The 25,772-nt window shown below is 47.9% G+C and overlaps 1 protein-coding gene across 2 annotated transcripts in view; it reads right to left on the reverse strand.

The window, feature by feature from the left end:
* Positions 1 to 25,772, reverse strand: part of ARHGAP25 (Rho GTPase activating protein 25) — a 230,216-nt gene that overhangs the window by 80,285 nt on the left and 124,159 nt on the right. For both annotated transcript variants that reach the window (XM_089687212.1, XM_089687213.1), the window contains exon 2: positions 4,693 to 4,892. In XM_089687212.1, the coding sequence (XP_089543338.1) occupies positions 4,693 to 4,892 (200 nt within the window). The remainder of the gene's footprint in view (positions 1 to 4,692; positions 4,893 to 25,772) is intronic.

Below are 25,772 nucleotides of genomic sequence, written 5' to 3' on the forward strand. Positions count from 1 at the left end.
CCTGCTTGTTTTGCCTTTTTGATCTGTTCTGTATTTGGTTAACCCTTTGAGGACCATAAGATTACGGAACGCCAAAAGAATCAATTTTTTGTTTTTAAAGTTCGTACACTTCAGTTGCTGTAACTAAGCCATTTCATGAAATAATTGGCAAAAAGCTAGATCCATTTGTTGATAAGAACTAATATTTTGACTCAAACCCAAAAAAAAAAAAAGTATTTTAAGTTCTTAATCAGATGATACAGGCAATTAAAAACATGGGACAAATACGTCCCTTGGTCCTCGAAGGGTTAACAGGTGATTAAGTGGGACTCACACCTTTGGTTTGTGTAGTAAATATAAGACATAATCAAGTGATTTTTTTTTTGTTATGAATAAGCCTTAAAGAGCATGAAACATGTCAACATTTCTCCTGGTTGTACTGGCTATTTTTGGATATTTTCCAGAATATTACACAAAAGACATGTGGGACTTTTAAGGTGCTAGTGTACCCTCAGGATAGAACACTTGAGAAACTTCAGATATATAAAACTAATACATTTTATTCCACATATTAAAGCACTGAACATACAAATCCTCACATAAAAACAAGATAGGAGCATAAATCCTGCAATACAGTAAATCCCACTTTACAATATGATGTGAGGGAGTTGTCTGTTATATATATAACCTTTATGGTATCAATCAAGCTAACTTTTAAGTTAGACATATATAACCCCCACCTCCTTGTTTGTTAAACATCTTTTAGGTGGACTTTTGTGGCTCTGGAACCTCCCCCTCCTTTGGCTGTGCTGTCTATTGGCTGTGGGTGGGCCTCGGCACTGGACGTTCCCACATGGTGTTTGGCCTTGGGCTCCTTTCCCCTCTCTCTGTTTTGGTTTGACTTTTTGATTCGAACAATCATCAGTATAGGTAATTGACACTGCATAAACTGTATAAAGTATAGTTTGTGTTAATTATGCTATTATTTGATGGTGTATCAATTAACATCAAGTCACAATAAATTAAGACTTGTGAAGTAAAGTTGTGATTTGAATATATTGTATTTGATGATTGCCTTTATATTTACAGTGTTTTCCCCTCTTTTGAGCCCCTGAAAAAGCCAATTCAGCCAAACGTGTTGGTATCTATCATAACATGTTTGGTGAACTTGTGGTCACAGTTGGTCACTATGTAAAAAGCAAGGTGTAAAGTGAGATTCACTGTATTGCAGGGTTTATGCCCCTATCTCGTTTTTATGGGAGGATTTGTTTGCTCAGTGTTTTAATATTTGGAATAAAATGTAATATTTTTATATAATTGAAGTGTCTCAAGTGTTCTATCCTGAGGGTACACTAGCACCTTAAAGTTAAAAAGAGTATTTTACTTCCATTTTATTCAGCCCACGTGACTCCCATCCGCTCTTTGCTGTCATGTAACATTGCAGTTCTATAAAAGTATTTGTCATAAAGTCTGACTCTATCTGCACTTTACTCAACTATCATGCCCAAGCAATGTGTTGCCATCCCAAAAATGAAAAATAAGTGTAACTGCACCTTTAGTGGTGTTATACTTATATGGTAGTCAAACCCCAAGGCTGAATGAGAGAAATCATTTGATTCCATCATCAGCCTGGATGGAAATATTTGCAGTGCCAGCTATTGTATTTTGATTGCCGGTCCCAGAAGCTGTAAAAATATCTGAAGATTGCCTGCTTCTGATTAGATGCAGGTGCTTTTTGATTGAGAATCCTCCATGCTGTACCTTTGGTAAAAGTTGATTGAAAGATATAATTTCCTTAACTGTATAGTACAGGACACAGGCTTCTTTAATTATAGATTCTGGGTTATATGTTAGCCACTTTCAGGTGTTGGACACTAGAAAATATAATTGTTGAACAGTATATATAACTTCTCCCACTTCCAACAACCCTCTGTTGTTTGCTAGTGTCCTTTGATGGTGGATGAACTCTCTATACTGGGAGCATGTTTCTGTTAAGGCTCACTTGCCTGTGCCTCTTGTGCTTTTCTGCACTCTACATCTGTTTCTCATATTTGCAAGGCTGCCACTTGGTCCTTGGTTTAGAAATTTGTGAATTTCTACCTGGTGGATAAAAAGGCCTCGGTCAACACCAGCTTTAGCAGCAAGGAGCTTCAAGCAGCTCCTTGAGTTCATGAACTGATTCCCCTTGTTTTTGGGTCTGTTGGCATTGTTGCTGTGTTGCCCAACCTTCTGCTTGGGGACATCCCAGGGTCTATGATTAAAGGAGCCTGTGCCATGTACTGTATAATTAAGAGGTAAGAATGTTTTACTTAACTTTAAAATCCTTCTCTTTTAATACAGCACAGGGCACCCTCCCCTCTATCATGGTGGTCCCTCTTATGGCTTGCTACAAAACTTAGGATTTCTGTCCCACAGTTATGTTTGCCAGTGTCCAATCACCTGAAGGTGGCTGAATGTAAACCAGGGTCTTTGATTGAAGGTGCCCATGCCCTGTACAGTACTCAAAGGGAAGGATTTTTCAGATAAGTCAAAAATCCTTCTTTGTCAAGCTGGGTAGTGTCAACATGGAGCAGGAATTGTCGAAATTCAATTTGTGTATGACCAGCTTTAGATAGGGTGGTGGAGACCACAAAATGTAACTGCTCCTAAGACACACTTACATATTAAAAAAAATAGAATTTGTAGATTTCTCACAGTAACGCTATAGTCCCAAAAACAAAAAATTCTCCCTAGTCATGAAGGGGTTAATACACTTTTCTCCTGCATGCAAGCTTGGAGCTGATGGACTGTGTAGGTCCTTTAGAAAAAAGGTAAAGATATATTTGAGTGTGTTAAAAATACCAATTCTACAGTATAATATTAAAAATGAACAGTAGCTGCCATTGAAAAAAAGAGAATTCTTAACTTATGTAATATACTGTATATTTACCCCCCCAAAAAATGTAAAAGTTTGGCCACGTACACAATATGGACATTTCTACATACGTGGTGCAATGTTCTCTGCATTTTATTAACGATTTGTCTTCAACATAATGAAACTTTTGATGTAGACTTTAGAACTGTAGCAAAATTCCCCCTCACAGAGATATTACTGATAATATGCAATATATATGTTCTGAAAGTTGTGGCTGGGAAAAGTTATAGATTTAGTATTTGTAAAGATGGTCTTCAGCTACCACATATAAACTGTATTTTCTTGTTGTGATCATGTTAGTGGTCACAATAGATGAAAGCACATTCTCCTGCCCACTACACAACTGTTTCCATAACTGTTGAAAACTACAGAGGTCTCATGTGTAAAGCTGGTTCCACTTTTTAATGTTTTTTTTTGTTCATGTTAATTTTATGGAAAAAAATATGCTGGTATTTTCTACTCATGCATTTATTTAACCACAAAATTACTGTAATCACTAGAAGTGATTGAGAACTCATCAGATATACAAGTTTTTTTTCCAAAAATGTTAAAAATCAACCAACTTTAGGATTCTTCTATATGGCCAAAATGTAAAATGTGCTTCTCTGCAAATGAAAATTTTGCTTTTCTACTCTATCTGTTTTTGGACTCTCCTACAGACTTAAATGTGTTTTAAAAGTTTGTCTCATGGATCACATGAAGGTGCAATAGGCTTGAACATCTGTAGCACAGTGGAACTGATTGCTTGCCACTCTGTTGCATATTGAGAGTCTTGTTGATTTTTATTTGTTGCAAAGCCCAGATATGGTGCAATCTAGAATTTTTGCAAAGAAGTAAAATGTAAAAATTACCAGGAAAATCCTCTAAGCTTGTGACTACGTGATATTATTTAAAGAGAACTTTGGTGATAAGGAACACCTGTTCATATTAGGTGCTATATCATTCTTTCTCACAGAGCAATAGTAGCTCTCACATGTGAGGCAACACTATAGAGCAACCCTAAGTAATGACATTTCTGAAGCATCAGATAAAACAGCAAGAAAAATGCTAACATGTATTGGTCATACAAACTCTAAAGTGCTTCTAAAACTAGTTTTTCTTTGTTTTTGTTTTATTTTGGATACAGTAGGGAAGAGCTATCAATATTCTCAGTGTCTGTGTCCCCAATGGGGAAATTTATTCTCTGTATTTTTTATGGTGACTATTGTTACCAGGACTAACAGTGAAGGAAAATCTAACATTTTTTCTTGTCTCTGGGTCAGGAATAGAGGAAAAAGCTGACTGGGACACTTGTTCAGGTGCCAACTTGTCTTAGAAATGATTTATTTAATTTGGACAGATTTCATTTCAGATCAGGGGCGGACTGACCATTTGGAAACTCGGACACTGCCCGAGGGCCAGGGGTCAGTAGGGGGCCCCATGAGATGCCCCTGGTACCTTTTTCATAGGCCCGGGGTCAGTAGGGGGCCCCATGAGATGCCCCTGGTACCTTTTTCATAGGCTTTTTTGAGTTTGGCAAGGACACAGGGGCCCCATGATCCCCTATTGCCCGGGGGACCCATGAGTTGTCAGTCCGCCCCTGTTTCAGATCCTGTTGTGTTTCAAGAAAGGAAGTGATGGAAATGCTTCCCAATGGAACACAGACAGCAAACAACTTGTCAGGGGTTTTATCTATTCCCTATTCTGACCAAAACTAAAATAAAATGATTAAACCTAACATATACTTGAGATCACAACTCTGAAACATGCAGTTAACAACTGAATGAGATGGGTAGAAATACTATGGATATTGGTCTTACCTGTGGTTTGCTGTCATCTTCATCTTTGTAGTACCAGAGATGTTGCCCCTTTAGGACAAAATATTTCTGATGCCAATTCTTAACTATGCTCTTCTGTTGCTTCTTCAGCCAACCACTCTTTACAGGCTTCTCCATGGAATTGTGAAGGCGCCGGGCTGACAAGCTTTGGTCATTTGTCATCATACTGACCGTTCGGGCTGCTGCACAAGGAAAGCAAAAATGTGGTTGATCCAAAGAAATGAAATATGATTTTAAAATTGTTTGACTAAATAAAATAAATGTGAATATCAATCCCCTGTCCTCGTAGCCAACACCCTGGCAGTCTATGCCTCATTGCACAGACTGGGGCTGAAATAACATCTGACTTTTGGCTGTAAAATCTTTTAAGGAAGTGGCCAAACAACAGGTTTCAAAATATACTTCCTCTAGAGCGTAGGAGTGTTTATAGAGAGCAGAAGGGCAGATATAAATAAGTCCTGTTTTCAGCTACATTTTAGCACATTTAAGTGGCTTTCTCACGAATTATGCAAACGCAAGTTTTATTTTGTACAACGTGCACTTAACCTTGCACTCACTTCTCTGTGAACACTTGCCCCAGGTGACAACTATACAGTATGTGAGCAATGTACAATTTTATTCAAGTAAATGTTTTATGGGCATTTTAAAATAAAACCGTGGGTGTGACACCTATTAAGCTAATTTAAGATACCTGAGACTGGTTTCATGGTTATAATTATGTACAGAATGGCATGAGTATACGGAAAACAGCTTGATATAGATTGCCATTTTAGTATGTTGATAAAACAGAAAGCAATGAATGATGTCACGTAGGTCAATAAGCTCATTTTAAACACGTTACACGATGGAAAAGATAATGTAAATGTCACTGCAAGTACAACATAGAACACAGCTAAATATGATCAGTTCAAGTACTCAAATTGCCTCGTTTTAAATAGAAATGTACAAACTATAATTTTAGATTATTACTAAAACCTAAACTATAATGTATTTCTAACAAATAAAAAAGCATGTGGACCCCTGTGCTATCCAACAAATAACAGAGTGAAAATTAAATAAACTGAAATGAGATAGCTGCTGCTAACATCAAAATGTGTTCCCACAAAAATGACAAATAAAAAACAAACAAGTGATGCTGCGCTGCTGACACACTGTACAAAAAAGCGTAACTAAGTAAAATGTCCCAAATTTAGATCATACACTGTGAGATCAAACAATCTTGATAAAATAACAATTCTTCAATAAATCTTGTGGTCTCTTTTTATATTAATGTCCCAAAGCCCATCAAGTGAGATTAAGCAAAATCAAAAAACGGTGCCACCTCCGTACTCACAGAACTCTCACCTTAGAGCACATGAAAATGTGCTTTGATAACGAATAGACAGAAAGATTTTCCACTTTATTAATCCATAGCCGTATGGTAGCAATCAGACATCTTAAGTGTGCATTTGACTGTCAGATCAGAGCTAGGGATCGATCCCTTTAGGAGCAATGGAGGTCTCATATATCCATCTTAAAAGGAACAAGAAAAACTCCCATGGTGCAGTACATACTATCAGTAATATTTATTAACCACCTCCTGCCCCCCATATAGTAATATGACGGACGCAAGGAGGTTCTCTCGGGGAGCGTGCAGCGTCCGGACACAGCGGATCACGGAAAGAGCCAGAGATATTGGCTCGGTCATGTGATCAGCTGTGTCCAATCACAGCTGATCACATGTAAACAGGGCAATGCCGGTTATCGTTATTTCTCTCCTCTCGATCTGTCACGCGTGAGGAGAGGAGAGCCGGTAATTGGCTTTCCGTGGAGGGGACATGTACACTGATCATCAGGGCACTGATGATCAGTGTGCCCTGATGATCAGTGTAGCCCCAGCAGTGCCACCTGTCAGTGTCCATCAGTGCCTTGTGTCAGTGCCCATCAGTGCCTCGTGCCAGTGCCCATCAGTGCCACATCAATGCCACATATCAGTGCCTACCAGTGCACATCAATGCCACATATCAGTGCCCATCTGAGATGCCTTTCAGTGTCACCCATCAGTGCCAGTCAGTGCCACCTATCAATGCCAATCAGTGCCACCTATCAGTGCTGCCAATCAGTGCCGCCTATCAGTGCCAGTCAGTCCCGCCTATCAGTGCCAGTCAGTGCCGCCTATCAGTGCTCATAAGTGCCGCCTATCAGTGCCTGTCAGTGCCACCTATCAGTGCCAGTCAGTGCCACCTAACAGTGCCAGTCAGTGATGCCTAACAGTGCCAGCCAGTGCCGCCTAACAGTGCCAGTCAGTGCCGCCTATCAGTGCCATATATCAGTGCTGCCTTTCAGTGCCCATCAGTGATGCCTGTCAATGCCCATCAGTGCCACCTACCAGTGCCTCCTCATCAGTGCCCATCAGTGCCACCTATCAGTGTCCATCAGTGCAGCCTATCAGTGCCCATCACTGCAGCCTCATTAGCGCACATCAGTGAAGGAGAAAGATCACTTATTTACAAAATTTTATAACAAAAACTAAGAAAAACGTATTTTTTTTCAAAATTTTCAGTTGTTTTTTGGTTTGTTTAAAAAAAATAAAAAACCCAGAGGTGATTAAACACCACCAAACTAAAGCTCTATCTGTCACAAAAAAATGATAAAAATTTAATATGGGTACAGTGTTGCATGACCGCGCAATTGTCACTCAAAGTGCGACAGCGCTGAAAGCTGGAAATTGGCCTGGACAGGAAGGGGGTATAAGTGCCCTGTAGGTTTGTGGTTAAAAAACAGTGTTACACTCACATGTATTCATGATTACTACCATATGGCTATGGATTAAGAAAGATATATGAGACCTCCATTGCTCTTAAAGGGATCAATCCCTAGCTCTGATCTGACAGTCAAATGCACACTTAAGATATTTGATTGCTACCATATGGCTATGGATTAAGAAGGTGGAAAATCTTTCTGTCTATTTGTTAGCAAAGCATATTTTCATGTGCTCTAAGGTGAGAGTTATGTGAGTATGGAGGTGGCACCGTTTTGTGATTTTGCTTAACCTCACTTGATGGGCTTTGGGACATTAATATAAGAAGAAACCACAAGATGTATTGAAGAATTGTTATTTTATCAAGATTGTTTGATCTCACAGTGTATGATCTAAATTTGGGACATTTTACTTAGTTACGCTTTTTTGTACAGTGTGTCAGCAGCGCAGCATCACTTGTTTGTTTATTTTATGTATTTGATGTCCCTGTGGTGTAATTATTATTACAAGCTGGAGTCACTGGTTATAAACACACTACAACCATCCCTCCAATCAGATCTCTATTAGTGACTACTGCAGTTCTCACCATCTGTATACCTAATACCAGACCAAATCTTACCTATACAAAAACAAGCAATAAATTCATATTAGCTATTCACATAAAACCACTACAAACAAAATGATCCCCAATTTGCTGCTCCAGAAATCATTAGGAGAATATGATTTATCACCCATATCTGGTGGGGGAAAAACTGCATAAATAGGAGAAATTGATCAAATAAACTGTAAATGTCAACAGGCAAAAGTGATAAATCTCTCTCTCCAAAAATAGTACAGTATTGGCTAGATAATTAGATAACAATGGCATGGATCTGGAAAAAAGCATTGTTATGTCTGTATAAAAAAAAATGTTCATGTAGTACCACAAAAATCATTTATATGACTTGTTGTATGAATCACTTATGATATATGATTACAATTAGAGATGAGCGAATCGAAGTATCCGAAGTGGAATTCGAGTCGAATTTCGGAAAAATTTCGATTCGTGCCGAATCCGAAAAACAGCCTAATTCGGACGCGCGAATCGAAATTTTTCCGAAAATGGCGGCTGACATGTGCGGCGACGGAGCGGGGATGTCGGGGAAGGCGCGCAGACAAGGCGCGCTGCCCCATAATGCATTCCTCAACGACATGTGATCGCATCAGCCAATCAGCAGCCAGCCAGCCAGCACTGTGTAATGGTCGAGGTATATATAGCGGCCATTTTGGAAATCTTCATTTGCCTGCAGTCATTGAACAGAGGCAGACCGCTCTGTACTAGGGACAGGGACAGAGTTAGGGCCACAGAAACGAGAATTGGGGACAGAGAGAAGTTACTTAGGGACAGAGAACCATTACTCAGGGACACAGACTTGTTAATGAGGGCCACAGAATCGTTATTTAGGGACAAAGAAACGCTAGTTAGGGCCACAGAATTCATACTCAGGGACAGACAGAATTGTTACTCAGTGCCAGAGAATTGTTACTTAGGGCCACAGAAACGTTATTAGGGCCACAGAATTTTTACTCAGGGACAGACAGAATTGTTACTGAGTGCCAGAGAATTGTTACTCAGGGACAGACAGAATTGTTACTGAGTGCCAGAGAATTCTTACTCAGGGCCACAGAATTCATTCTCAGGGACAGACAGAATTGTTACTCAGGGACAGACAGAATTGTTACTGAGTGCCAGAGAATTGTTACTCAGGGACAGACAGAATTGTTACTGAGTGCCAGAGAATTGTTACTCAGGGACAGACAGAATTGTTACTGAGTGCCAGAGAATTGTTACTCTCACAGACACAAAATTGTTACTTGCACAGACACAGAATTGTTACTTGCACAGACACACAATTGTTACTCAGGGCCACAGAATTCATACTCAGGGACAGACAGAATTGTTACTGAGTGCCAGAGAATTCTTACTCAGGGCCACAGAATTCATACTCAGGGACAGACAGAATTGTTACTCAGGGACAGACAGAATTGTTACTGAGTGCCAGAGAATTGTTACTCAGGGACAGACAGAATTGTTACTGAGTGCCAGAGAATTCTTACTCAGGGACAGACAGAATTGTTACTGAGTGCCAGAGAATTGTTACTCTCACAGACACAAAATTGTTACTTGCACAGACACAGAATTGTTACTCGCACAGAGACAGAATTGTTACTCAGGGCCACAGAATTCATACTCAGGGACAGACAGAATTGTTACTGAGTGCCAGAGAATTGTTACTCAGGGACAGACAGAATTGTTACTGAGTGCCAGAGAATTGTTACTCTCACAGACACAAAATTGTTACTTGCACAGACACAGAATTGTTACTTGCACAGACACACAATTGTTACTCAGGGCCACAGAATTCATACTCAGGGACAGACAGAATTGTTACTGAGTGCCAGAGAATTCTTACTCAGGGCCACAGAATTCATACTCAGGGACAGACAGAATTGTTACTCAGGGACAGACAGAATTGTTACTGAGTGCCAGAGAATTGTTACTCAGGGACAGACAGAATTGTTACTGAGTGCCAGAGAATTGTTACTCTCACAGACACAAAATTGTTACTTGCACAGACACAGAATTGTTACTTGCACAGACACACAATTGTTACTCAGGGCCACAGAATTCATACTCAGGGACAGACAGAATTGTTACTGAGTGCCAGAGAATTGTTACTCAGGGACAGACAGAATTGTTACTGAGTGCCAGAGAATTGTTACTCTCACAGACACAAAATTGTTACTTGCACAGACACAGAATTGTTACTTGCACAGACACACAATTGTTACTGAGTGCCAGAGAATTGTTACTCAGGGACAGACAGAATTGTTACTGAGTGCCAGAGAATTGTTACTCAGGGACAGACAGAATTGTTACTGAGTGCCAGAGAATTGTTACTCAGGGACAGACAGAATTGTTACTGAGTGCCAGAGAATTGTTACTCTCACAGACACAAAATTGTTACTTGCACAGACACAGAATTGTTACTCGCACAGAGACAGAATTGTTACTCAGGGCCACAGAATTCATACTCAGGGACAGACAGAATTGTTACTGAGTGCCAGAGAATTGTTACTCAGGGACAGACAGAATTGTTACTGAGTGCCAGAGAATTGTTACTCTCACAGACACAAAATTGTTACTTGCACAGACACAGAATTGTTACTTGCACAGACACACAATTGTTACTCAGGGCCACAGAATTCATACTCAGGGACAGACAGAATTGTTACTGAGTGCCAGAGAATTGTTACTCAGGGACAGACAGAATTGTTACTGAGTGCCAGAGAATTGTTACTCAGGGACAGACAGAATTGTTACTGAGTGCCAGAGAATTGTTACTCTCACAGACACAAAATTGTTACTTGCACAGACACAGAATTGTTACTCGCACAGAGACAGAATTGTTACTCAGGGCCACAGAATTCATACTCAGGGACAGACAGAATTGTTACTGAGTGCCAGAGAATTGTTACTCAGGGACAGACAGAATTGTTACTGAGTGCCAGAGAATTGTTACTCTCACAGACACAAAATTGTTACTTGCACAGACACAGAATTGTTACTTGCACAGACACACAATTGTTACTCAGGGCCACAGAATTCATACTCAGGGACAGACAGAATTGTTACTGAGTGCCAGAGAATTGTTACTCAGGGACAGACAGAATTGTTACTGAGTGCCAGAGAATTGTTACTCTCACAGACACAAAATTGTTACTTGCACAGACACAGAATTGTTACTCGCACAGAGACAGAATTGTTACTCAGGGCCACAGAATTCATACTCAGGGACAGACAGAATTGTTACTGAGTGCCAGAGAATTGTTACTCAGGGAAGACAGAATTGTTACTGAGTGCCATAGAATTGTTACTCAGGGACAGACAGAATTGTTACTGAGTGCCAGAGAATTGTTACTCTCACAGACACAAAATTGTTACTTGCACAGACACAGAATTGTTACTCGCACAGAGACAGAATTGTTACTCAGGGCCACAGAATTCATACTCAGGGACAGACAGAATTGTTACTGAGTGCCAGAGAATTGTTACTCAGGGACAGACAGAATTGTTACTGAGTGCCAGAGAATTGTTACTCTCACAGACACAAAATTGTTACTTGCACAGACACAGAATTGTTACTTGCACAGACACACAATTGTTACTGAGTGCCAGAGAATTGTTACTCAGGGACAGACAGAATTGTTACTGAGTGCCAGAGAATTGTTACTCAGGGACAGACAGAATTGTTACTGAGTGCCAGAGAATTGTTACTCAGGGACAGACAGAATTGTTACTGAGTGCCAGAGAATTGTTACTCTCACAGACACAAAATTGTTACTTGCACAGACACAGAATTGTTACTCGCACAGAGACAGAATTGTTACTCAGGGCCACAGAATTCATACTCAGGGACAGACAGAATTGTTACTGAGTGCCAGAGAATTGTTACTCAGGGACAGACAGAATTGTTACTGAGTGCCAGAGAATTGTTACTCTCACAGACACAAAATTGTTACTTGCACAGACACAGAATTGTTACTTGCACAGACACACAATTGTTACTCAGGGCCACAGAATTCATACTCAGGGACAGACAGAATTGTTACTGAGTGCCAGAGAATTCTTACTCAGGGCCACAGAATTCATACTCAGGGACAGACAGAATTGTTACTCAGGGACAGACAGAATTGTTACTGAGTGCCAGAGAATTGTTACTCAGGGACAGACAGAATTGTTACTGAGTGCCAGAGAATTGTTACTCTCACAGACACAAAATTGTTACTTGCACAGACACAGAATTGTTACTTGCACAGACACACAATTGTTACTCAGGGCCACAGAATTCATACTCAGGGACAGACAGAATTGTTACTGAGTGCCAGAGAATTGTTACTCAGGGACACCTAATCGTTGAATTAAATAGTATGTCAGACAACATGCAGAGGAGTGGCAGAGGAGGCAATGTTTTAGGAGCGAGCAGACGTGGCAGCAGAGGAAGGGGTCGAGGCAGCAGTATTCGCAGCCAGAGGCCAGTGCTCCCGGTGTCATCCAGCGGTCGTGTCTCCACCGACAACCCTGCCGTCATTGATTGGTTGGCTCGGTCGTCTTCCTCTTCCCAGGTCACCTCTGACACCTACAGCCAACGGTCGGTGGGTACGTCAGACACAACCGTTAGTTGGCATGGCCCGGGACCAAGCCCACTGAAATCACGTGTCCTCTACCTGCCCCTGTCCTTTGCTGTTCCCTCACCAAGCGAAGTATCGCATGCTGTGGGCTCAGCCCCACTGTACAGTGAGGAAGAGCTAACAGAGGGCGGTCAGGAACGGGGGGAGACATCGGCCTTTTCAGCAGCCAAGCGAACAAGTACTGGCGAGGAGAGTGGCTCGGTAGCCGGTCTAGAGACAGGTCTGTCTCCTGACCCAGACGCAGCCGAGGGGGCTAGTAGTGAGGCGGAGACCCTACTTGATGATGAGGAGGTTGATCGCACTTGGCAGCCTCGTCGTCATCAGGCAATTTCTTCCGCATCATCAGGAGAAGAGGGTGGCAGCTTGGCAGCGAGCAAAACAGTCGGTGGGTTGCCCAGGAGACAGCAGCAGGGTCGCATCAGTGTCAGTGGAGCCAAACGTCCACGGAGTAGAGCACCAGCTCCACTGCAGCCTACCACCACGGCCAGTAGTGGTGCCGGTGCGCACGGAGGAAGTAGCAGTCAGCCAGTGAAGAGTAGCGGGGGCAAAGTTTCCTACTCGGTGGTGTGGCAATTTTTCCTCAAGCCGCCCGAGGAAGTAAACGTAGCCGTATGTCGACTATGTGGCCAGAAATGCAAGCGTGGCCAGGGGGCCCATGTTGGGACTACAGCGTTGCGTCAGCATATGCAGCGTCACCATTCGGTGGCCTGGGAAAACCGTGATAAACATACGGCGGTTCTGCCTGCCCCAGCCCCCGCTCCATCACCCGCTCCGTTACTTGCTCCGTCACCCGACGTCGTCAATCGCCCTCTATCAGCCAGTCAAGGCTCCAACACCTCTGCTGAGGGGAGTTGTCGCTCATTGGCATCTTCCGCTCGTTCAGATGCTCCTTCTCCTGCTACTCCTCTTCTCGGATTCCGTCAACAGTCTTTCTTGGAATCCGTATCCAAGAGACAACAGTTTGCGAGCACGCACCCGACGGTGCAAAAGCTGAACGTCCTCCTGTCCAAGTTGCTGGTGCTGCAGTCCCTCCCTTTCCAACTGGTGGACTCAGCACCTTTCCGAGAAATGATGGCTTGTGCCGCGCCGCGGTGGAGAGTGCCAAGCCGTCATTTCTTTGCCCAAAAGGCAGTGCCAGCCCTGCATTCACATGTAGAAGAGATGGTGGGCCAGTCTTTGAGCATGTCGGTCTCTGCCAAAGTGCACGGCAGCGCCGACGTGTGGAGCTGTAACTACGGTCAGGGACAGTACATGTCATTTACGGCCCACTGGGTGAACGTGGTGCCGGCACAGCCGCACCAGCAACTTGGACAGGTCACGACGCTTTTGCCTCCACGTTTGCACGTCCTTGGTCCAGCAAGCATGTCCGCCTCTACCACCTCTTTTTCCGCCGTGTCCTCAGCCGCCACCCCCGTGCCAAGTCCCATTACCCGACCGGCATATCACATGTGCAGGGCGCAACGGTGTCACGCTGTGCTGCACCTGGTATGCCTTGGCGAACGTAGTCACACAGGGGAGGAACTGCTGAGTGTAATGAACAGAGAAATCGACAGATGGCTGTCTCCGCGCAAACTAAAAATCGGAACCATGTTGACTGACAACGGAAAGAACATGGTGTCTGCTCTGCGTCAAGGAAGGTTGTGCCATGCGCCATGCATGGCTCACGTGTTCAATCTGGTTGTCAAGCGGTTCCTAAAATCCACCATCCCACTGCAAGACATCCTTAAAATGTCACGTAAACTGTGCATGCATTTCAGCCATTCCTACACCGCAAAGAACACCCTCATTGAGCTGCAGCGGCAGAACGGAATTCCACAGCATCGCCTGATCTGCGACGTTGCAACAAGGTGGAATTCAACCCTACACATGTTAGACCGCCTTTACGAGCAGCGAAAGGCCATCACCGATTTCCTGATGTTACAAGCGGATAAAGGTACTCCCCTGTGTAACTTAGATGTCAGCCATTGGCAGCTCATGCGTGACACCTGCCGCTTGCTCAGGCCCTTTGAGGAGGCCACGCTATTCGTGAGTCGGCAGGACTATGGGATGAACGACGTCATTCCTCTGTTGCACGTCCTGGAACAAATGCTGTTAACAATGGCTGGTCAGGGTGCGGTAGACGTGGCGCACAGATCTCAACGCCACATGACCCCTGTGGGGGCAGGACAGGAAGAAGAGGAGGAGGTAGAGGAGGACATTTGTGCTCAGGAATTATTGAGTGAAATGGGTGGTTTTTCCACTCAGCGGACAGGAGTGGAGGAGCAGGAGCATCTGGTAGAGGAGGAGGAGGAGGAGACAGAGGACCCAGACGCACCGTGGCAGTATGCTGTGGAGATGGAGGCAGGGAGTCCCTCGCATTCCTTGGCACAAATGGCCCATAGCATGCTCGGTTGCTTGCGTAGCGACAGCCGAATAATAACCATCAGACAGAGGGATGACTTTTGGCTGTCCACCTTGTTGGACCCTCGCTACCGGTCCAAAATGGTGGCCTTTTTCACACCTGCTGAGAGGGAGGCCAAAATTACGTACTATAAAAACCACCTATGTAGTCAGTTGGTCTCTGCCTTTGTGCGCCAACGTCCATCCTCAGACACTGTGGGCCCTGTGCGCTCGCGTTCCGCTGGCATGGCAGCAGGGGAGGGGTGGGGTGGTAGGAGCAGTGGCAGCTCCACCAGCAGCGGCTGCCTCAGTCTGCAGTCGATGATGAGTAGCTTTCTTCACCAGCGCAGTGAGGAAACTACTAACCAGCCGCAGCAGCAGCAGCAGCATCAGGTGGACCTGGAGCAGGAGCTCAAACAACAGGCTTGGGCCTACTTGGACAGCACCCTGCCAACCGAGGTAGACAATCCCCTTGACTACTGGGCAACGAAACTTGACCTTTGGCCCCAACTAGCTGAATTTGCCCTTGAAAGGCTGTCATGCCCGGCCAGTAGCGTGGCATCGGAGCGCGTGTTTAGTGCGGCAGGAGGTATTGTAACTCCGCGGAGGACACGACTGTCCACCCAAAGTGTGGAGAGACTCACGTTTGTGAAAATGAATCAGGCGTGGATTAGTCTGGATTTCAAACCACCAGTTCCTGACACAACTGACTAAATCCGCCATGAATCATGCCTCAAACATGTGCCACTTTCAGGTCTCCTCACACTGCTGGTGTGTTGAATTTTTTGACATAGGGTGCTGGCAGATTACGGGCCTCCTATAGCTGCTGCCAGGCCCCTAATCTGCCATAGGCCCCTATATACCGCCTCCTCCTGCTGCTGCCAGGTCCAGAGTCTCTCATGGGTCCCTGTACGGCCTCCCATTGCTGCTGTCTCCATCGCCACACTCTGCTGCCATGTGCCACTTTCAGGTCTCTTCACACTGCTGGTGTGTTAAATTTTTTGACATAGGGTGCAGGCAGATTACGGGCCTCACATAGCTGCTGCCAGGCCCCTAATCTGCCATGGGCCCCTATATACCACCTCCTCCTGCTGCTGCCAGGTCCAGAGTCTCTCATGGGTCCCTGTACGGCCTCCCATTGCTGCTGTCTCCATCGCCACACTCTGCTGCCATGTGCCACTTTCAGGTCTCTTCACACTGCTGGTGTGTTAAATTTTTTGACATAGGGTGCTGCAAGATAACGGGCCTCACATAGCTGCTGCCAGGCCCCTAATCTGCCATGGGCCCCTATATACCGCCTCCTCATGCTGCTGCCAAGTCCAGAGTCTGTCATGGTCCCTGTACGGCCTCCCATTGCTGCTGTCTCCATCGCCACACTCTGCTGCCATGTGCCACTTTCAGGTCTCTTCACACTGCTGGTGTGTTAAATTTTTTGACATAGGGTGCTGCAAGATAACGGGCCTCACATAGCTGCTGCCAGGCCCCTAATCTGCCATGGGCCCCTATATACCGCCTCCTCATGCTGCTGCCAAGTCCAGAGTCTGTCATGGTCCCTGTACGGCCTCCCATTGCTGCTGTCTCCATCGCCACACTCTGCTGCCATGTGCCACTTTCAGGTCTCTTCACACTGCTGGTGTGTTAAATTTTTTGACATAGGGTGCTGCAAGATAACGGGCCTCACATAGCTGCTGCCAGGCCCCTAATCTGCCATGGGCCCCTATATACCGCCTCCTCATGCTGCTGCCAAGTCTAGAGTCTCTCATGGGTCCCTGTACGGCCTCCCATTGCTGCTGTCTCCATCGCCACACTCTGCTGCCATGTGCCACTTTCAGGTCTCTTCACACTGCTGGTGTGTTAAATTTTTTGACATAGGGTGCAGGCAGATTACGGGCCTCACATAGCTGCTGCCAGGCCCCTAATCTGCCATGGGCCCCTATATACCGCCTCCTCATGCTGCTGCCAAGTCTAGAGTCTCTCATGGGTCCCTGTACGGCCTCCCATTGCTGCTGTCTCCATCGCCACACTCTGCTGCCATGTGCCACTTTCAGGTCTCTTCACACTGCTGGTGTGTTAAATTTTTTGACATAGGGTGCAGGCAGATTACGGGCCTCACATAGCTGCTGCCAGGCCCCTAATCTGCCATGGGCCCCTATATACCGCCTCCTCATGCTGCTGCCAAGTCTAGAGTCTCTCATGGGTCCCTGTACGGCCTCCCATTGCTGCTGTCTCCATCGCCACACTCTGCTGCCATGTGCCACTTTCAGGTCTCTTCACACTGCTGGTGTGTTAAATTTTTTGACATAGGGTGCTGCAAGATAACGGGCCTCACATAGCTGCTGCCAGGCCCCTAATCTGCCATGGGCCCCTATATACCGCCTCCTCATGCTGCTGCCAAGTCCAGAGTCTGTCATGGTCCCTGTACGGCCTCCCATTGCTGCTGTCTCCATCGCCACACTCTGCTGCCATGTGCCACTTTCAGGTCTCTTCACACTGCTGGTGTGTTAAATTTTTTGACATAGGGTGCTGCAAGATAACGGGCCTCACATAGCTGCTGCCAGGCCCCTAATCTGCCATGGGCCCCTATATACCGCCTCCTCATGCTGCTGCCAAGTCCAGAGTCTGTCATGGTCCCTGTACGGCCTCCCATTGCTGCTGTCTCCATCGCCACACTCTGCTGCCATGTGCCACTTTCAGGTCTCTTCACACTGCTGGTGTGTTAAATTTTTTGACATAGGGTGCTGCAAGATAACGGGCCTCACATAGCTGCTGCCAGGCCCCTAATCTGCCATGGGCCCCTATATACCGCCTCCTCATGCTGCTGCCAAGTCTAGAGTCTCTCATGGGTCCCTGTACGGCCTCCCATTGCTGCTGTCTCCATCGCCACACTCTGCTGCCATGTGCCACTTTCAGGTCTCTTCACACTGCTGGTGTGTTAAATTTTTTGACATAGGGTGCAGGCAGATTACGGGCCTCACATAGCTGCTGCCAGGCCCCTAATCTGCCATGGGCCCCTATATACCGCCTCCTCATGCTGCTGCCAAGTCTAGAGTCTCTCATGGGTCCCTGTACGGCCTCCCATTGCTGCTGTCTCCATCGCCACACTCTGCTGCCATGTGCCACTTTCAGGTCTCTTCACACTGCTGGTGTGTTAAATTTTTTGACATAGGGTGCAGGCAGATTACGGGCCTCACATAGCTGCTGCCAGGCCCCTAATCTGCCATGGGCCCCTATATACCGCCTCCTCATGCTGCTGCCAAGTCTAGAGTCTCTCATGGGTCCCTGTACGGCCTCCCATTGCTGCTGTCTCCATCGCCACACTCTGCTGCCATGTGCCACTTTCAGGTCTCTTCACACTGCTGGTGTGTTAAATTTTTTGACATAGGGTGCTGCAAGATAACGGGCCTCACATAGCTGCTGCCAGGCCCCTAATCTGCCATGGGCCCCTATATACCGCCTCCTCATGCTGCTGCCAAGTCCAGAGTCTGTCATGGTCCCTGTACGGCCTCCCATTGCTGCTGTCTCCATCGCCACACTCTGCTGCCATGTGCCACTTTCAGGTCTCTTCACACTGCTGGTGTGTTAAATTTTTTGACATAGGGTGCTGCAAGATAACGGGCCTCACATAGCTGCTGCCAGGCCCCTAATCTGCCATGGGCCCCTATATACCGCCTCCTCATGCTGCTGCCAAGTCCAGAGTCTGTCATGGTCCCTGTACGGCCTCCCATTGCTGCTGTCTCCATCGCCACACTCTGCTGCCATGTGCCACTTTCAGGTCTCTTCACACTGCTGGTGTGTTAAATTTTTTGACATAGGGTGCTGCAAGATAACGGGCCTCACATAGCTGCTGCCAGGCCCCTAATCTGCCATGGGCCCCTATATACCGCCTCCTCATGCTGCTGCCAAGTCTAGAGTCTCTCATGGGTCCCTGTACGGCCTCCCATTGCTGCTGTCTCCATCGCCACACTCTGCTGCCATGTGCCACTTTCAGGTCTCTTCACACTGCTGGTGTGTTAAATTTTTTGACATAGGGTGCTGCAAGATAACGGGCCTCACATAGCTGCTGCCAGGCCCCTAATCTGCCATGGGCCCCTATATACCGCCTCCTCATGCTGCTGCCAAGTCCAGAGTCTGTCATGGTCCCTGTACGGCCTCCCATTGCTGCTGTCTCCATCGCCACACTCTGCTGCCATGTGCCACTTTCAGGTCTCTTCACACTGCTGGTGTGTTAAATTTTTTGACATAGGGTGCTGCAAGATAACGGGCCTCACATAGCTGCTGCCAGGCCCCTAATCTGCCATGGGCCCCTATATACCGCCTCCTCATGCTGCTGCCAAGTCCAGAGTCTGTCATGGTCCCTGTACGGCCTCCCATTGCTGCTGTCTCCATCGCCACACTCTGCTGCCATGTGCCACTTTCAGGTCTCTTCACACTGCTGGTGTGTTAAATTTTTTGACATAGGGTGCTGCAAGATAACGGGCCTCACATAGCTGCTGCCAGGCCCCTAATCTGCCATGGGCCCCTATATACCGCCTCCTCATGCTGCTGCCAAGTCTAGAGTCTCTCATGGGTCCCTGTACGGCCTCCCATTGCTGCTGTCTCCATCGCCACACTCTGCTGCCATGTGCCACTTTCAGGTCTCTTCACACTGCTGGTGTGTTAAATTTTTTGACATAGGGTGCTGCAAGATAACGGGCCTCACATAGCTGCTGCCAGGCCCCTAATCTGCCATGGGCCCCTATATACCGCCTCCTCATGCTGCTGCCAAGTCCAGAGTCTGTCATGGTCCCTGTACGGCCTCCCATTGCTGCTGTCTCCATCGCCACACTCTGCTGCCATGTGCCACTTTCAGGTCTCTTCACACTGCTGGTGTGTTAAATTTTTTGACATAGGGTGCTGCAAGATAACGGGCCTCACATAGCTGCTGCCAGGCCCCTAATCTGCCATGGGCCCCTATATACCGCCTCCTCATGCTGCTGCCAAGTCTAGAGTCTCTCATGGGTCCCTGTACGGCCTCCCATTGCTGCTGTCTCCATCGCCACACTCTGCTGCCATGTGCCACTTTCAGGTCTCTTCACACTGCTGGTGTGTTAAATTTTTTGACATAGGGTGCAGGCAGATTACGGGCCTCACATAGCTGCTGCCAGGCCCCTAATCTGCCATGGGCCCCTATATACCGCCTCCTCATGCTGCTGCCAAGTCCAGAGTCTGTCATGGTCCCTGTACGGCCTCCCATTGCTGCTGTCTCCATCGCCACACTCTGCTGCCATGTGCCACTTTCAGGTCTCTTCACACTGCTGGTGTGTTAAATTTTTTGACATAGGGTGCAGGCAGATTACGGGCCTCACATAGCTGCTGCCAGGCCCCTAATCTGCCATGGGCCCCTATATACCGCCTCCTCCTGCTGCTGCCAGGTCCAGAGTCTCTCATGGGTCCCTGTACGGCCTCCCATTGCTGCTGTCTCCATCGCCACACTCTGCTGCCATGTGCCACTTTCAGGTCTCTTCACACTGCTGGTGTGTTAAATTTTTTGACATAGGGTGCTGCAAGATAACGGGCCTCACATAGCTGCTGCCAGGCCCCTAATCTGCCATGGGCCCCTATATACCGCCTCCTCATGCTGCTGCCAAGTCCAGAGTCTGTCATGGTCCCTGTACGGCCTCCCATTGCTGCTGTCTCCATCGCCACACTCTGCTGCCATGTGCCACTTTCAGGTCTCTTCACACTGCTGGTGTGTTAAATTTTTTGACATAGGGTGCAGGCAGATTACGGGCCTCACATAGCTGCTGCCAGGCCCCTAATCTGCCATGGGCCCCTATATACCACCTCCTCCTGCTGCTGCCAGGTCCAGAGTCTCTCATGGGTCCCTGTACGGCCTCCCATTGCTGCTGTCTCCATCGCCACACTCTGCTGCCATGTGCCACTTTCAGGTCTCTTCACACTGCTGGTGTGTTAAATTTTTTGACATAGGGTGCTGCAAGATAACGGGCCTCACATAGCTGCTGCCAGGCCCCTAATCTGCCATGGGCCCCTATATACCGCCTCCTCATGCTGCTGCCAAGTCCAGAGTCTGTCATGGTCCCTGTACGGCCTCCCATTGCTGCTGTCTCCATCGCCACACTCTGCTGCCATGTGCCACTTTCAGGTCTCTTCACACTGCTGGTGTGTTAAATTTTTTGACATAGGGTGCTGCAAGATAACGGGCCTCACATAGCTGCTGCCAGGCCCCTAATCTGCCATGGGCCCCTATATACCGCCTCCTCATGCTGCTGCCAAGTCCAGAGTCTGTCATGGTCCCTGTACGGCCTCCCATTGCTGCTGTCTCCATCGCCACACTCTGCTGCCATGTGCCACTTTCAGGTCTCTTCACACTGCTGGTGTGTTAAATTTTTTGACATAGGGTGCTGCAAGATAACGGGCCTCACATAGCTGCTGCCAGGCCCCTAATCTGCCATGGGCCCCTATATACCGCCTCCTCATGCTGCTGCCAAGTCCAGAGTCTGTCATGGTCCCTGTACGGCCTCCCATTGCTGCTGTCTCCATCGCCACACTCTGCTGCCATGTGCCACTTTCAGGTCTCTTCACACTGCTGGTGTGTTAAATTTTTTGACATAGGGTGCAGGCAGATTACGGGCCTCACATAGCTGCTGCCAGGCCCCTAATCTGCCATGGGCCCCTATATACCGCCTCCTCATGCTGCTGCCAAGTCCAGAGTCTGTCATGGTCCCTGTACGGCCTCCCATTGCTGCTGTCTCCATCGCCACACTCTGCTGCCATGTGCCACTTTCAGGTCTCTTCACACTGCTGGTGTGTTAAATTTTTTGACATAGGGTGCAGGCAGATTACGGGCCTCACATAGCTGCTGCCAGGCCCCTAATCTGCCATGGGCCCCTATATACCACCTCCTCCTGCTGCTGCCAGGTCCAGAGTCTCTCATGGGTCCCTGTACGGCCTCCCATTGCTGCTGTCTCCATCGCCACACTCTGCTGCCATGTGCCACTTTCAGGTCTCTTCACACTGCTGGTGTGTTAAATTTTTTGACATAGGGTGCTGCAAGATAACGGGCCTCACATAGCTGCTGCCAGGCCCCTAATCTGCCATGGGCCCCTATATACCGCCTCCTCATGCTGCTGCCAAGTCCAGAGTCTGTCATGGTCCCTGTACGGCCTCCCATTGCTGCTGTCTCCATCGCCACACTCTGCTGCCATGTGCCACTTTCAGGTCTCTTCACACTGCTGGTGTGTTAAATTTTTTGACATAGGGTGCTGCAAGATAACGGGCCTCACATAGCTGCTGCCAGGCCCCTAATCAGCCATGGGCCCCTATACCGCCTCCTCCTGCTGCTGCCAGGTCCAGAGTCTCTCATGCCATGTGCCACTTTCAGGTCTCTTCACACTGCTGGTGTGTTTAATTTTTTGACATAGGGTGCAGGCAGATTACGGGCCTCACATAGCTGCTGCCAGGCCCCTAATCTGCCATGGGCCCCTATATACCGCCTCCTCATGCTGCTGCCAAGTCTAGAGTCTCTCATGGGTCCCTGTACGGCCTCCCATTGCTGCTGTCTCCATCGCCACACTCTGCTGCCATGTGCCACTTTCAGGTCTCTTCACACTGCTGGTGTGTTAAATTTTTTGACATAGGGTGCTGGCAGATTACGGGCCTCCTATAGCTGCTGCCAGGCCCCTAATCTGCCATGGGCCCCTATATACCGCCTCCTCATGCTGCTGCCAAGTTCAGAGTCTGTCATGGGTCCCTGTACGGCCTCCCATTGCTGCTGTCTCCATCGCCACACTCTGCCATGTGCCACTTTCAGGTCTCCTCACACTGCTGGTGTGTTGAATTTTTTGACATAGGGTGCTGGCAGATTACGGGCCTCCTATAGCTGCTGCCAGGCCCCTAATCTGCCATGGGCCCCTATATACCGCCTCCTCATGCTGCTGCCAAGTCCAGAGTCTGTCATGGTCCCTGTACGGCCTCCCATTGCTGCTGTCTCCATCGCCACACTCTGCTGCCATGTGCCACTTTCAGGTCTCTTCACACTGCTGGTGTGTTAAATTTTTTGACATAGGGTGCTGCAAGATAACGGGCCTCACATAGCTGCTGCCAGGCCCCTAATCTGCCATGGGCCCCTATATACCGCCTCCTCATGCTGCTGCCAAGTCCAGAGTCTGTCATGGTCCCTGTACGGCCTCCCATTGCTGCTGTCTCCATCGCCACACTCTGCTGCCATGTGCCACTTTCAGGTCTCTTCACACTGCTGGTGTGTTAAATTTTTTGACATAGGGTGCTGCAAGATAACGGGCCTCACATAGCTGCTGCCAGGCCCCTAATCTGCCATGGGCCCCTATATACCGCCTCCTCATGCTGCTGCCAAGTCCAGAGTCTGTCATGGTCCCTGTACGGCCTCCCATTGCTGCTGTCTCCATCGCCACACTCTGCTGCCATGTGCCACTTTCAGGTCTCTTCACACTGCTGGTGTGTTAAATTTTTTGACATAGGGTGCAGGCAGATTACGGGCCTCACATAGCTGCTGCCAGGCCCCTAATCTGCCATGGGCCCCTATATACCGCCTCCTCATGCTGCTGCCAAGTCCAGAGTCTGTCATGGTCCCTGTACGGCCTCCCATTGCTGCTGTCTCCATCGCCACACTCTGCTGCCATGTGCCACTTTCAGGTCTCTTCACACTGCTGGTGTGTTAAATTTTTTGACATAGGGTGCAGGCAGATTACGGGCCTCACATAGCTGCTGCCAGGCCCCTAATCTGCCATGGGCCCCTATATACCACCTCCTCCTGCTGCTGCCAGGTCCAGAGTCTCTCATGGGTCCCTGTACGGCCTCCCATTGCTGCTGTCTCCATCGCCACACTCTGCTGCCATGTGCCACTTTCAGGTCTCTTCACACTGCTGGTGTGTTAAATTTTTTGACATAGGGTGCTGCAAGATAACGGGCCTCACATAGCTGCTGCCAGGCCCCTAATCTGCCATGGGCCCCTATATACCGCCTCCTCATGCTGCTGCCAAGTCCAGAGTCTGTCATGGTCCCTGTACGGCCTCCCATTGCTGCTGTCTCCATCGCCACACTCTGCTGCCATGTGCCACTTTCAGGTCTCTTCACACTGCTGGTGTGTTAAATTTTTTGACATAGGGTGCTGCAAGATAACGGGCCTCACATAGCTGCTGCCAGGCCCCTAATCAGCCATGGGCCCCTATACCGCCTCCTCCTGCTGCTGCCAGGTCCAGAGTCTCTCATGCCATGTGCCACTTTCAGGTCTCTTCACACTGCTGGTGTGTTTAATTTTTTGACATAGGGTGCAGGCAGATTACGGGCCTCACATAGCTGCTGCCAGGCCCCTAATCTGCCATGGGCCCCTATATACCGCCTCCTCATGCTGCTGCCAAGTCTAGAGTCTCTCATGGGTCCCTGTACGGCCTCCCATTGCTGCTGTCTCCATCGCCACACTCTGCTGCCATGTGCCACTTTCAGGTCTCTTCACACTGCTGGTGTGTTAAATTTTTTGACATAGGGTGCTGGCAGATTACGGGCCTCCTATAGCTGCTGCCAGGCCCCTAATCTGCCATGGGCCCCTATATACCGCCTCCTCATGCTGCTGCCAAGTTCAGAGTCTGTCATGGGTCCCTGTACGGCCTCCCATTGCTGCTGTCTCCATCGCCACACTCTGCCATGTGCCACTTTCAGGTCTCCTCACACTGCTGGTGTGTTGAATTTTTTGACATAGGGTGCTGGCAGATTACGGGCCTCCTATAGCTGCTGCCAGGCCCCTAATCTGCCATAAGCCCCTATATACCGCCTCCTCATGCTGCTGCCAAGTCCAGAGTCTGTCATGGGTCCCTGTACGGCCTCCCATTGCTGCTGTCTCCATCGCCACACTCTGCCATGTGCCACTTTCAGGTCTCCTCACACACTGCTGGTGTGTTGAATTTTTTGACATAGGGTGCTGGCAGATTACGGGCCTCCTATAGCTGCTGCCAGGCCCCTAATCTGCCGTAGGCCCCTATATACCGCCTCCTCATGCTGCTGCCAGGTCCAGAGTCTCTCATGGGTCCCTGTACGGCCTCCCATTGCTGCTGTCTCCATCGCCACACTCTGCCATGTGCCACTTTCAGGTCTCCTCACACTGCTGGTGTGTTCCATTTTTTGTCATAGGGTGCTGGCAGATTATGGGCCTCCCATAACTGCTGCCAGGCCCCTAATCTGCCATGGGCCCCTATACCGACTCCTCATGCTGTGACGTTGCAACAAGGTGGAATTCAACCCTACATATGTTAGACCGCCTTTACGAACAGCAAAAGGCCATCACAGATTTCCTGATGTTAAAAGCAGATAAAGGTACTCCCTGTGTAACTTAGATGTCAGCCATTGGCAGCTCATGCGTGACACCTGCACTTGCTCAGGCCCTTTGAGGAGGCCACGCTATTCGTGAGTCGGCAGGACTATGGGATGAACGACGTCATTCCTCTGTTGCACGTCCTGGAACAAATGCTGTTAACAATGGCTGGTCAGGGTGCGGTAGACGTGGCGCACAGATCTCAACGCCACATGGCCCCTGTGGGGGCAGGACTGGAAGAAGAGGAGGAGGTAGAGGAGGACATTGGTGCTCAGGAATTATTGAGTGAAATGGGTGGTTTTTCCACTCAGCGGACAGGAGTGGAGGAGCAGGAGCATCTGGTAGAGGAGGAGGAAGAGGAGACAGAGG

This window comes from Staurois parvus, unplaced genomic scaffold, assembly GCF_062004578.1.
Source record: "Staurois parvus isolate SC_StPar_1 unplaced genomic scaffold, SC_StPar_1.0 ptg000420l, whole genome shotgun sequence".
NCBI lineage: Eukaryota > Metazoa > Chordata > Amphibia > Anura > Ranidae > Staurois > Staurois parvus.